The 13,213-nt window shown below is 40.3% G+C and overlaps 1 protein-coding gene across 15 annotated transcripts in view; it reads right to left on the reverse strand.

Annotated features, from left to right (window-relative positions):
* CEP128 (centrosomal protein 128) overlaps positions 1–13,213 on the reverse strand; it is a 335,869-nt gene that overhangs the window by 202,999 nt on the left and 119,657 nt on the right. For all 15 annotated transcript variants that reach the window (XM_023752499.1, XM_023752495.1, XM_023752498.1 and 12 more), the window contains one exon: positions 2,820–3,470. In XM_023752499.1, the coding sequence (XP_023608267.1) occupies positions 2,820–3,470 (651 nt within the window). The remainder of the gene's footprint in view (positions 1–2,819; positions 3,471–13,213) is intronic.

Consider the following 13,213-nt stretch of genomic DNA (forward strand, 5'->3'; position numbering starts at 1 on the left):
ACGATGGATACTATGCTGCTGTTAAAAAGAAGGAACTCCTACCATTTGCAACATCATGGATGGAACTGGAGAGCATTATGCTAAGTGAAACAAGCCAGTCAATGAAGGAAAAATACCACATGATCTCACTCATTCATGGATAATAAAGACCATTACAAACTTTTGAACAATAATAGATACAGAGGCAGAGCTGCCTCAAACTGATTGCCAAACTGCAGTGGGAAGGCCAGAGAGAGTTGGGGGGCAGGAGGGAGGGGAGTAAGAGATCAACCGAAGGACCTGTATGCATGCATATAAGCATAACTAATGGACATAAGACACTGGGGGGTAAGGGAGGGTAGGGGTTTGTCAAGGGCGGGGGGGAAAAAAAGGACACTTATGTAATACCCTTTGTAATACTTTAAGCGAAAAATAAAAAAAATATAAAAAAAAAAAAAAAAACAATATAAGGCAGCCTAAATGTGCTTGCTATCCTATACAACAAAGAGCTATAAAAACACAGAGGATTGGAGATTCATCCCAACTTCAATGAATCCATAGAAGAGATGAAAAATTAATTGGTCCTTGAAGAATTAGGCCGCATTACGGGAAAGGACCATCCTGGAAAGAACCATTTCTCAAGCCATGACCTAATAAGTCACTATATAGCTATCCTCATTAAAAACCCTGCCTTCCTTTGAGATTCACACTGTTTCTCATCAACTCTCCCTTCCCTGATGGCAACAGCTGATTGACAAGTCATCCTTTCTGGCATGTGATCAATTGATGCCTTCACAATAGCATCATAAATACCCAAATATCTATCCAACAAACTAACATCAAAGTTATCTGACCTGTTGTATTACAATCACCTTCATCCACATCCCACAACAGAACCAATTGCATTATCACACCTTGGGCTTTAACTCTGAAAATCTAAACTCTAACATAAAAATTCCTGACCAAATAAGCAACCTACAGTTGTAGATTCCTATACTTCCACTATCATTCCTTTGCTCATGATACTTCTTCACCAATGTTAGCTACATCAGTGCATGACATGCTCCCAGACTAGTCTCATGCAGTTTCTACCAGTCTTCAGAGCAGTTTACGTCTCGCCACTCATAAATTACTTACTGCCCTGCTGCCCTGCTCTACTTCAGAGGGAGGAAAGAGACTGGTTAGCATTCACATCAATAAGCTCAGACTATGAGCTTACTCAATCTTACTGGTTTCTTTCAAACCCTTCAGAGGAAGATGTGCCCTGTCTCCTGTTAAGTGCTATCTACTCTATTTTTTATCCGACCTCCTCACATCTCCTCATGGACCTTCTCCACCAATCTCTCACAAACAGAATAAACTTTCTTTTAATTCTTCTTTTAGCCTGTGTGCCACATTTGACACTCTTGACTATACCTTTCTTAAAATGTTCTACCTGAATTTCCACTCTCTTCTGGTTCTCCTCCTCTCCTTCATATGTTCCTTTATTTTTATTTGCCAAAGATCTTTCTCAATTTTTCCCTTAAACGTTGATGTTCTAGGGTTTTCATCCTCTTCCTTCTCCTTGCATGACCTCATCCAAATCCCATGATTTCAATGACCACCAATGAGTTACTGGCTGTAAATATTTAACTTTAATCTCAAGTTCCTCCTCAACATCTAACCAATTATGTAATGACTGTTCTACCTAGACTTTCATGGTTAGGCTTAAGTTCCCTTCTTCCTAACTCAACATGGATTTTGTATTGTTCTCTCCAAATCTGTTCTGTCTGTATTATCTATCTTGACAAATAGCCTCGTTATCCATCTAGTCTCCCAAGTCCATACCTAGACATCCTTAAGAATAAACCTTTTCCAGTACAGCAATGTACTTAAGAAATAGGCACTTTACCTGGGTTTAAATGCTGCCTCAACTACTTTCCACCTTGGGCAAGTTACTTAACTTCCCATATCTCAATTTCCTGAACAGAGAGAAAATAATACCATACAGTCTGCAGGAATATTAAATTAACACATGTAAAGTTCTTATAGTAATAATTGGCACAAAGTAAGTGCTAAAATATGTCTTCTACTATTATTATGATTGTCACAGCTAATCAATCAATATAGAATCCATCTTTTATTTTCAAGATCAGCTCTTCTTCATATTTCTGACAAGTGTTCATTCCAATAAAGACTGATTAAAAAAATAAATAATATGGAATCTATATGATGATAAGCACCATGGAGAGAAAAAAATGAAGCAGAAAGAAGGGATAGATTTATCATATTCCTGACAATCGTATTATAAAGTTATTTAGCCGCTGCATGGTGAAATGCTAATACCATTAGAATTGGAAACATTTCCCCAAATGCAAGAACTCAACTATGCATTTACCCAGGCACCTTTGATTTGGAAAAGGAAGGGTAAATCTCAAAAGCCGTAGGTTTACACAGCCCGTAAGCTATCCACTTTAGTTACCATACTAATAAGGGCTGTGGTTATAGCTTCTATGGCCTTGGTAAGTCTTTGCCTTTTATATTTTAGGAGGTCATAAATGTTGAATGAGGGCACGTTTCAGACCCACAACTTACTGCCACCTCTGCCTTTTTCTGAACTCCCCAAATAGCTAATGGTTCCTTTTAAAAGGCTTCAGTGCTCCGAAAGAGGTGCTCCCAGGTGGCTGCTATAACTCATTTCAACCTGGCCAAACAGCCATGGATAAGCCTCTTTATTGTTAGTTTCAGCTTCCCGTCAGTGCTTGGGGATACAGAATGATCTCTAAAAGTTTACGCTTTATTAACTTCATGAGCCACCAGAAGAATTCCTTCAGTACCATCAGATAATTCAGCACATGTACCTTAAGTGTCCTGATATGATTCTCGGCTTCACTCTTCTCTTTCTTGAAGTGCTTCATGAGCTCCTGGACGTTTTGTTCGTGTTTAGTTCTCACATTCTCCAGTGAGGATGTGAGATCTGCCAGCTCCCTCTGGTGCACGTCTCGTTCCAGTTTTAACTGGGTAATGATTGTAGTTGTTTCTTCATCTCTAGATTCCGCCTGTGTCTTGAGGTCAGAAAGGTTCTTAAGCACTTCCTTCCTGGCTCTCTGTTCCTCGGCCAATTTATTAGCCAGGTCTGCCCGGATGGCACTCAAGTTCTTGATGGCCTCTTGCATCTCCAGAAGCTGAGCTTTGTCCTTGGCCTGGCTCTTCTTTAGTTCTGCAATTTCTTCCTCCAGGTGAGCTTTCTCCACTTTCAGTTGGCTCTGAAGCTTATTCTGCTTTTGGATTTCAGTGTCTAGCCTATGGATGGTGTCCAGGGAATCCTTGACTTCTAGTTCAAGGTCAGCTTGATGAGCCTTCACGTCACTTAGCTTCTGCTCCTTGCAGTGAAGCTCCTCCTCCTGAAGGGCCCGCTTGGTTAGGACCTCGTTCAATTCCTTTCGAAGGTTCTCTATTTGTTGTAACGCCACATAAAGCTGGCTTTTCAATTCATCCTTTTCTTTTATGATCTACCAGGTTAAAAACACAAAACCAAAAAAAAATTACTATAAAATTCACCATAGAAAAAATAAGAAAATAAAAAATAAAAGTCACCATAGACTGCCAGAAAACAAAATAAAGTATAATTCACAAAGAAAAATATTTATTTGTTATTTTTGATTTTTTAAAAATATTTCAGCCTAGAAAAAGAGGAAACATACAATTATTCTGAAATAGCACATTAAAATGTTTCAGATTTTCATCACCAAAACATATCAATCCTTGCTCATACATAAATATTTAAATGTAAGATAAAATTGATCCAAAGAATAGGGAAAGAAAAAGACTCCTATTGTAATTTATCAGAGGTTGAAATAATATAGTATAGTTTATTTAAAATAACAATGATTTACATTTCCATGCCATACTTTTAAAAAGGAAAAACCTCAAACCGATATAGATGATAATATAGGAAAGCACACAGATACAATCTAAGAAAAGTAATGGCATAATCAGCCATTATTAATAAAATAATGTCAATAGTGATGAGAAACACAACAGTACATAACTAGGAGTCTTGAGGCCCCCATAAAGGTAGAAATGAGATTAATTTAAGACTGGAAGAGGTTGGGAAGGATCTCAAGAGAAAAGGCAAGAGACCAGGCAGCCATCACCCTCTGCCAGCCTCCTTAGGGGGGTTAGGGTATACACTGAGGGACAGAGATCAAGAACCGACCTTCTAATTCTCACTAATCATCAATGCAAATAAAAGAGCCAGCAACGAAGGAAGCAGAAATTGTCACAAACATAACTCCAACACTGGCACCAAGGACAATATCTGTACCTGCTTACTGATGCCCACCATAGCTCAAAGCCAGAAAAAAAATTAAGATTCTCATTTCAGAATTTGAAATAATGAATTAAAATGCAAATACTGTTACTGGAAAGAGGTCCTGGCCCTTAGTGGGTCTGCATAGGGCTGGCCAGTAGTGTGTGGGTTCTTGATTTCATACAGGAAAAAATTTCACAACAGGAGTCCAGGCAAATTTTTTTAAATACATTTTTTATTGACTTCAGAGAGGAAGAGAGAGGGAGAAAGATTGAAACATCAATGATAAGAATCATTGATCGGCTGCCTCCTGCACGCCCCCTACTAGGGATTGAGCCTACAACCCAGGCATGTGCCCTGACAGGGAATTGAGATGCTCAACCACAGAGCCACACCAGACTGGCCAGGTGAGTTTTAGAGGACATTTATTAAAACTGAGGACAGTGGAACAAAGAAGGGCCTAGCCCTAGAATAACAGGAGAGGTACTGGGGGGGGAATGAGCCTAGGATGGGTGACTTTGGCTCACTAAGTCTGAGAAAAAGAGGGCCTTAGGGACAGGGGGTTTGTCCAGGATAAACTGCTACTGCCCATGCTGCACTGGTTGCAAGCTTCTCTGGGATTTCTTTGAGTTTAGGAGATGCAGGCCTGTGGGGAAAGAAAAGGGGGAAGTAGGGGAATGGGGAGGGCGTGCTCCAGGGAGGGAGAGCCCAAGCTGGGACCTGACTTTTGTGGGGGTTTAAAGGCTGGGAGTTTAGGGGAGGTCTTCAGGGAGGATCTCAATAGAATATTCATCAGTTTTATGCTGATGTGCCAAAATGAGATTTATTCCCTTAACTTCATTTGTCCTTGGGTATGATTGGCAAATGGCACTAATTGGATTTCTGCTATCTGTCTCCCTGAATAGGGTGATTTAAGCTATTTACCCTCTGGTTGGGGAGAAGTGCAAAGCATTTACTTTTGAGTGTCCTTGGTTTGGGGAAGATAGGATTTACTAGATGGCTGCAAACTGCTTGGCACCTAGATTTACTAGATGGCTGCAAACTGCTGTTTAACTATCTATCTGGGTTTCCCAGTTCCTTTTGCCAAGAAATTTTCTAGCCTCTTACTATCCTGCCTCAATACTTGCAAGACATTTTGACACTTCACATTTTAATACATCAGTGTGAAACAATCCATGATAAAATTAGTGAATCACTCAAAAGCGAAGTTTCTTCAAATCCCTCAGTTCAAACAGGGAGAAACAGAATGAAGCTGACATGAGAAACAATAAAGGAGGTAGGTGGGTGATTAAGCAGTTGAGCTCTGGCCAGAGAACTGAATTTGCTTCTCAGTCCAGTCATAAGTAGTTCTATGGCCTTAAGGAAATTATCGTTATAAAGAGCATAGTAGTTACATCATAGAGCTGTGAACACATGTGGGAAAGGGGATACAAAAAGCAGGGGTGGGATTTAAGTTCAAGGAGAAACCTTGGTATTCATGCAAGAGAGTGATCAAAACTGTGAAGAGGAATAACTGATAAGTCAGTGTCCCTGGATTGCAAACACTGAACACAGATAAATGAGTTCACTTTGGAAAGATTGTAAGGCAGGAAAAATGGCTGGAAATACAGATAAGCCTAAGGGTAGATGTATTGTTTTTCTACTGCAGTGTAACAAATTTCAACAAATTTAGTGGCTGGAAACAATATCCATTTATTACCTCACTGTGTCCATAGGTCATAATTCCAGGCAAGGCATTCTGCTAGGAGTCTCCTGGGGCTGAAACCAAGGTGTCAGCTGACCTGGACTCTAGTCTGGAGCCTTTGGGGAAGAATCCGCTTCCAAGTTCATTCATATTGTTGGCAGAATTTAGTTCTGTGAACTTGGGTTCCTGTTTCCTTCCTAGCTTTGGGCCAAGGGTTGTTCTAACTTCTAAAGGTCATCTGATCTCCTTGGCTCAGGGTCTCTTCTGTCTCTGAGACCAGCAACACCACAATAAATCTCATAGTTCTGAATCCCTCTAACTTCCCCTTATCCCAGTGATGGCGAACCTATGACACGTGTGTCAGAGGTGACACAGGAACTCATTTTTTTGGTTAATTTTTCTTCGTTAAATGGCATTTAAATATATAAAATAAATATCAAAAATATAAGTCTTTGTTTTACTATGGTTGCAAATATCAAAAAATTTCTATATGTGACACGGCACCAGAGTTAAGTTAGGGTTTTTCAAAATGCTGGCATGCCGAGCTCAAAAGGTTTGCCATCACTGCCTTATCCCAACAGACAAAATTCTATCTGCTTTTAATGGCTCTTGTGATTAGATTAGGCTCATTCAGATAATCTCCTTATCTTAAGGTCAACTGTGCCATCTAACATAACATAATCATGGGAGTGATATCTCATCCTATTGACAGGTCCAGTCAAAGAGTGAAATGTCTTTGGGAGGTCACTCAACTTACCAACTAGAGAAGACAAAAAGGAACAGAACCAAGTCATGGCTGTAAGGACACTAATACCACCTGAGAAAAAGGGGAGGAGACTTAAATACAGTGATTAATTTTTAGAACAAGTAACAAAGCCCCCTGGCCATGAGTTGAGAGACTTCTGTGCAGCCCCGAAGATAAAAATCATATTTTCAAGATGAAGCTCAAGCAGGTAAAATGTCTTTGATTTAAAATACTATCATGTCTTCCTAAAGTTGGTTTAAACAGTGAGGATATTTTTTTTTCCCACATAGCAGGAATTGATTGGGTGGCTCATGAAAGGGCGAGGGCTAGGCCCTCCACCTTGCCCCAGGGTAAGGGCTACGCCCTCCACCTTGCCCCAGGGTAAGGGCTACGCCCTCCACCTTGCCCCAGGGTAAGTGCCCCATCTTACCTTGGCCACGTGCTTGGCAAGGAACTTCTTCCCGGAAGTCTAAGCCTCTGCTAGCCACACCCAGGAACAAGACACAGACTTGTGCCTGGCCAATCGGCAGAGCACAGTCCTTTCTCCTCCCCTTCCTCCAACTCCCCCTATATAACCCGTCTCCACACAGAGTTATCTCTCTCTGCTTTCTGTCGCTGCGTCGGCAAGGTGGGGGAGCCGAGCTAGCTCGAATAAAGACTCTTATGCTTTTGCATCGGACTGGCTGGCTCCCTGATGTGGTTTCTTGGGGATCCTGAAATCTGGGCATAACAGCTCAGGAAGAATCCTTCAAAGCTCAGGCTCTGCTACTCTACAATTCTGCAGGTTTCACACACACACACACACATCACATCACCTCATGACAAAAGTAACAGTCAAGTCTGAAATTTTTTTGGCAACACAGGTACTAAAAACTAAGTTCATCCATTTGTTTCTGATTAATTGCTTGGCTAGTAGCTACAGCTCTAGATATTGTCTAGACATTGTCTCTGAGTCTGAAAATGTCAGTGTCTTAACCACCCACCTCAATATTCTAGACATTCCCAGGAGTCCTCAGTTGAATAGCCTTTACCTTGAGGAAACTCAAAACAAAGGACATGGGGCTCCTTTGTGTGGCCAGGAATGCTTAAGTATAGAAGTGCTTGAAAAGGGCCCAAGAAATCTGGCTTGTTGTTTTTTGGGTTGTTTTTTTGTGTGTGTTTTTTTTTTACTTCATATTTATTTCTGCTATGTGTCTGACCTCCCTCTCTTGCTTGGACTAACTTCAGGATGGATAATTTGACTTTTCCAACCCTAAAAGACTCCAAATTATCATACTCAGAAAATTTGGATTACAGGTTGCAGATTTTCAATTTCTCCACACCAAAAATTTAGCTCTCTGCTTTTAGACAGACCAGTTTTAACCCATACTTGTCCTTCTCTTATAGGACCTTTCTGAAGGCAGCAAGAAGTATACAACATACGCCAACATCCTAAAGTTTTCTTACTGGTCACTTAATACCACACTTTGAGGCGTAGCATCAATGCCCCGAGGTATGCCTTCTGATGGTTAAACCAACTACTTCCAATAGCACAGTAAAGTGTGCCAACTTTCCCTTTAGAAATGTATGATCCTCCCTGTCATCACCCCACTTCTCCATTTAGCCAATCCTATATTTAGGTTCTTTCACTAATAGCACCTAGAATTGCTGTTTCACATCAGCTACTGAGAATAAGAGAAAAACTACAATCCAAGTTGGCTTAAACCACCAGGTAATTTATTATCATCTCCTGAGACAGGACTGCTGCAGACACAGTACGTCAAATCTCAGGTCCACCTCTCTGCATTTCTCTCAGCAATACCCTCTCTGTGTGAGGCTTCATTCTCAGGACCATAGCAAGACAGCTTCGGCCATTCCAGGCATTCCAGCCAAATACAACATCAAGAGAAGGAAAAAAGCTCTCTTCTCATGCATCATTTTTAAGAGCGAGTAAATGTTTACCCAAAGCTCCCCAACAGACTTCATAGAGAATTCTTTATTTATTGATCAGAATAGGCTTGCATGCCTAGTACTTGGGCCACATGAATTTCTGAATGGAATGGAATGGAATGGAATGGATTGGGGTGGGGAAGTAACCAAGACCACTATAGGAGCCCACTGACATTTCTATGTAAGTTTTGTGTGGGGATAGAAAAAGTAGAGAGCTGGGTTGATTATAGATTGCAGGTCAGTAAAATGTGTGAGGTGGAAGGAAGAAATTAAAGATGCCAGTGAGCATGTCATCAGAATAGCTTTTCAAGAAGTCCAGTCTGACGGGAAAAAACTGATTGCAGGAAATGACTGAACAACCAGAGGAATGCAGGAAGATGAAAATCAAATGCCAATGGTTCAAAAAGGAAAGGGGGAAAGAGGAAATGTGTAAGATCAGAGACTGTAATTTTGGAACTAGCGATCTGAACATACAAAAATTACAAATGATAACAAATTTTAGTCACAGAACTTAGCTGCTGAGTGGTCTGAAGGTAAATTAGGAAATTAGTGAAGTATGAAGATACAGAATTAAATAGGTTAATGACTGAAACTTTGAGGTCGCCAAAGATAATGGCCAAAATTGCATGTAATGAAACAGGTTGAGGGGAAGTCAGGTGTAAAAATCCATGAGAAATGTGACACATAATGGAAAAATACATCGCAGTCAAAAACAATAGGGAGAATGTTCTAACCAAGAAAACCCTGCTTCCAAAGAAGGTCAGCCGTAAGCAAAGATTATGAAAGAACTGTAATGGCCGGGTAAAGCCAAAAGAATGAGACTGTCTAAAACCATGGTGGACATAGGAGTAGGAGCGAATTCCTCAAAGGCCTGATGACAAAGGTGGACAAGGAAATTAAAAATAATAATAATAAGTTATTTATTTGCCTGTGAGGGAACATGCAGATTGCTAAATTATGCTAATTCAGGGTGGGGCAAAAGTAGGCTTACAGTTGTGAGTACACAAAACAGAGTTTATTCTTATATTATTATGCATTAATTATTGTATAATTTTCCATACGAACAACTGTAAAGTACTTTGGCCCTACAATATATATCAGTGATCTATCCTTTCCTTAATAGCATTTGATAGGACTGCTTACATATTTTAAAAGTACTCACTTAAGCATTGATCCTTCTCACTTTTTAGACATGAAAAATTCAAACTTTAAAAGACAGTATTTATTACATATTGCTCTTGTTTTTCCTCAGCTTGAAAGCAATACACAGAAGGAAAAATGACAATATAAGATTCTTGAAGTCAAAGATTATCAAACAAAAAGCTCAAGACACACGAGCAAGCCAAGTATTCTACCAATTCAGAAAACACACACAAACATACACACACACATAACCTAAGAGGATTCCCATTATCCATGTTAAAAAGATATATGAATTTGGAACATTCAGAAAAGCATATGTTATGAACAGAATCAGTTGTTTTCTTTCTTTAGCATTTTCCAAGCATGTATAAAAGCCAATGACTTCAAACAGCACTTCAAAAGTAAAACAAAGGTTTCATGCTTATTTTTGGCCTGAAACTAATATATTTTATGTCAACTATAATTTTAAATTAATTAATAAGAACAAAAACGTCACAACTTATGAGTAGATTATATGTATCTATAGAATTTTAGGTCTTCCAATACACATTCATCTACATATCCTAAAGAACACCATGATTCCCTGATGTATACATCCATGCCATTGTCTTTGAAAGGAAAGTATACAATCTGATTTCTGTTTGTTTCTGCAATGATATGCCATTTGACTGATATTCCATATCCTTCAGTAATTAAGTAGTTTTTAAGATTATATATATATATATATATATATATATATATATATATATATATAGTAGTCTACCAAGATTCCAAAGATGTAAAAAGCAAAAAAAAAAAAAAAAAGCAAATAAATCAGAGCACAGAGCAATATTTAGGAAAATAAAAGCTTTTAGCCTTCTAACGTAATTTTTAATAAAGGTTGGGTTTTTTCATCTTAACCAGGGGATATGTTTAGATAGAAAGAGGAAGGGATAAAAAGAGAGAGAAAAATCCATGAGAGAGAGAAAAACACTGATTAGCTGCCTCCAGTACATGCCCCAAGTAGGATCGAATCTGCAACCTAGGTATGTACCCTGACCAGGAATCTAACCCGCAACCTTTGGTGTACAGAACAACAAGCCAACTAACTGAGCAATCTGGCTAGGGCCCTTCTAATGTATTTTTAACTGGAAAATCTTAAAGCAGAAAATAAATTATTCTGTTAAAAGATATGGAAGTATGCACAGAACTATTTTTAAAATCCAAAAATTATATCTTTTGACCATATAAAATGGCTCAACAAAGCTACTTATTAAACAATTAATTTATTCTTTAAACCATAATGTGTTTTACTTGTCAACCAGTATCATTTTTATTTTAATATACACTTCCAAATATACCCTGGAGGCACTTTTTGAAAATAATTAGTCCTAAAAAAAAAAAAAAAGGAGTAGGCTGTATTACTAATGCCTTAAGATGGCTTTGAGATTGTATTAAGAATCAAATTCTCATTAGTGCTATTATTCAGTAAGATGTATAAAAACACTTTTCCCCAAAATTATTTACAATGTATTTCCACAACACAGATTTACTGGACACATGCATTTGCCGTGAAATATATGTTACCCTTTCTTCCTTGATTAACCATTGCTCTAACTGCAACATGCTGCATTAATTTTAAGGCTTTTAAAGTGGAAATTACAATGCCTGCTGTGATAATTGTGATACTACCCTAACTATGGCAATCACTTTAAAACTACTTCTTTGCTTATCATTAGCAATGCTAAGTGATAAAAAATAATTATATCAGGAGTATCTGAAAAATGATTGTTTAACCATCTTTAATATTCTGAAAAGCTCAATCTAGAAAACTCTCAGCACCATGGATTAGGATACTGTCTGATGGCATGGACTCTTCTAAATTTCCTCTAATTAAGTAAAATCCCCAGATGGTTCTCAATTAATCAATCCCCCCCAACCACTGTTCCCCCTAGCAACCTCCCTTATAGGCAGGCTCACTGAACCAGTTGCCAGACCAGGCTGACAGCAGAATAATCAAGGTTGAGCAATTTCCTGGAATCAAATCAGTTCAGATTCAAGTCTGAAAGCTTTAGAGCTGTTTACATCTGGGCAACTGGTCCACCCAGAATGAGCCCGCTGGGTTAAATTGGAAAGCAAGCATCCACAGTGAGGGCCAAGCGATCACTTCCTCCATCGTCTATACGTCTGAGAAACTCCTATATACGAGGTAAAATATCTTTTCCATGACAGCTCATCTGAAACAAAGACCTGTCACTCTTATGTGCTGACAATTGATTTCACGAATGTAAATGTCTTACATTTTGTTTTCTTTTTAAAGAAAGTCAACTTATCCAAATGATTATTCTAGAATGTTCATAGTTCTTGACAAGTGACAAATGACAAAGAAGAAATGATAAACCAAGACTAAACATGGATAAAAATCAAATCATGACTTTCCTGCTTATCTATACATATAAAGAGGTAATATGCAAATTAGGCCTGGACGCTACCCTTCCCATTGGCTAATCAGCGTATCCTTATGCAAATTAACTGTCAGCCAAGATGGCGGCCGGCAGCCATGCACTGAAGCGAGCAGGGAGGCTTGCTTGCTCCAGTGATTGCGGACTCCAACGTTCCCCGCCTAACTTGCCGGCCTCTCAGCTGCAACTCTAAGCAACTATGTACTATGTTGCAAATAAGAAGCTAAACAAAACCCCAGAAACCAGCCGGACTGAAAGCCAGCCGGATCGCAACATTGTATCGATGTTTTCAGCAGCGAGGCCTCAGAGCTAAAGCTGGCCCAGAATAAAAAAAAAGAAAAAGAAAACAAGGAGCGGTTGGAAGCTTTGGAAGCTTCAGTCACTCGCCAGCCGGAAAACAGCCCTCAGCCCCTCATCCAGACTGGCCAGGCACCCCAGTGGGGACCCCCACCCTGATCCAGGACACCTTCAGGGCAAACCAGCAAGCCCCTACCCATGCACCAGGCCTGTATTCTATATATTAAAAGGGTAATATGCCTCCCAGCACCGGGATCAGCGTGACAGGGTGCAGCGCCCCAACCCCCCACCCCCCCCCCACCAGCCCTGCTCTGTGTGTGACAGGGTAGAGCCATAACCTCTCCATCGGCCCTGCCCCGAGTGTGACAGTGGCGGCGCCCCAACCCCCTGATCGGCCCTGCTCTGTGGGTGATAGAGGGTGGTGCCCCAACCCCCCTCCACGGGCCTTGCTCTGTGTGTGACAGGGTAGAGCCATAACCTCCCCATTGGCCCTGCCCTGAGTGTGACAGGGTGCAGCGCCCCAACCCCCTGATCCGCCCTGCTCTGTGTGTGACAGGGGGCGGTGCCCCAACTCCCCTATCGGCCCTACTCTGTGAGTGAAAGGGGGGAGCTCCTCAACCCCCTGATCGGCCCTGCTCTGTGCATGACAGGGGGGAGCTCCCCAACCCCTAGATCGACCCTGCTCTGTGTGTGACAGGGTACGG

Source organism: Myotis lucifugus, unplaced genomic scaffold (genome assembly GCF_000147115.1).
Source record: "Myotis lucifugus unplaced genomic scaffold, Myoluc2.0 scaffold_34, whole genome shotgun sequence".
In the NCBI taxonomy this organism is placed as follows: domain Eukaryota; kingdom Metazoa; phylum Chordata; class Mammalia; order Chiroptera; family Vespertilionidae; genus Myotis; species Myotis lucifugus.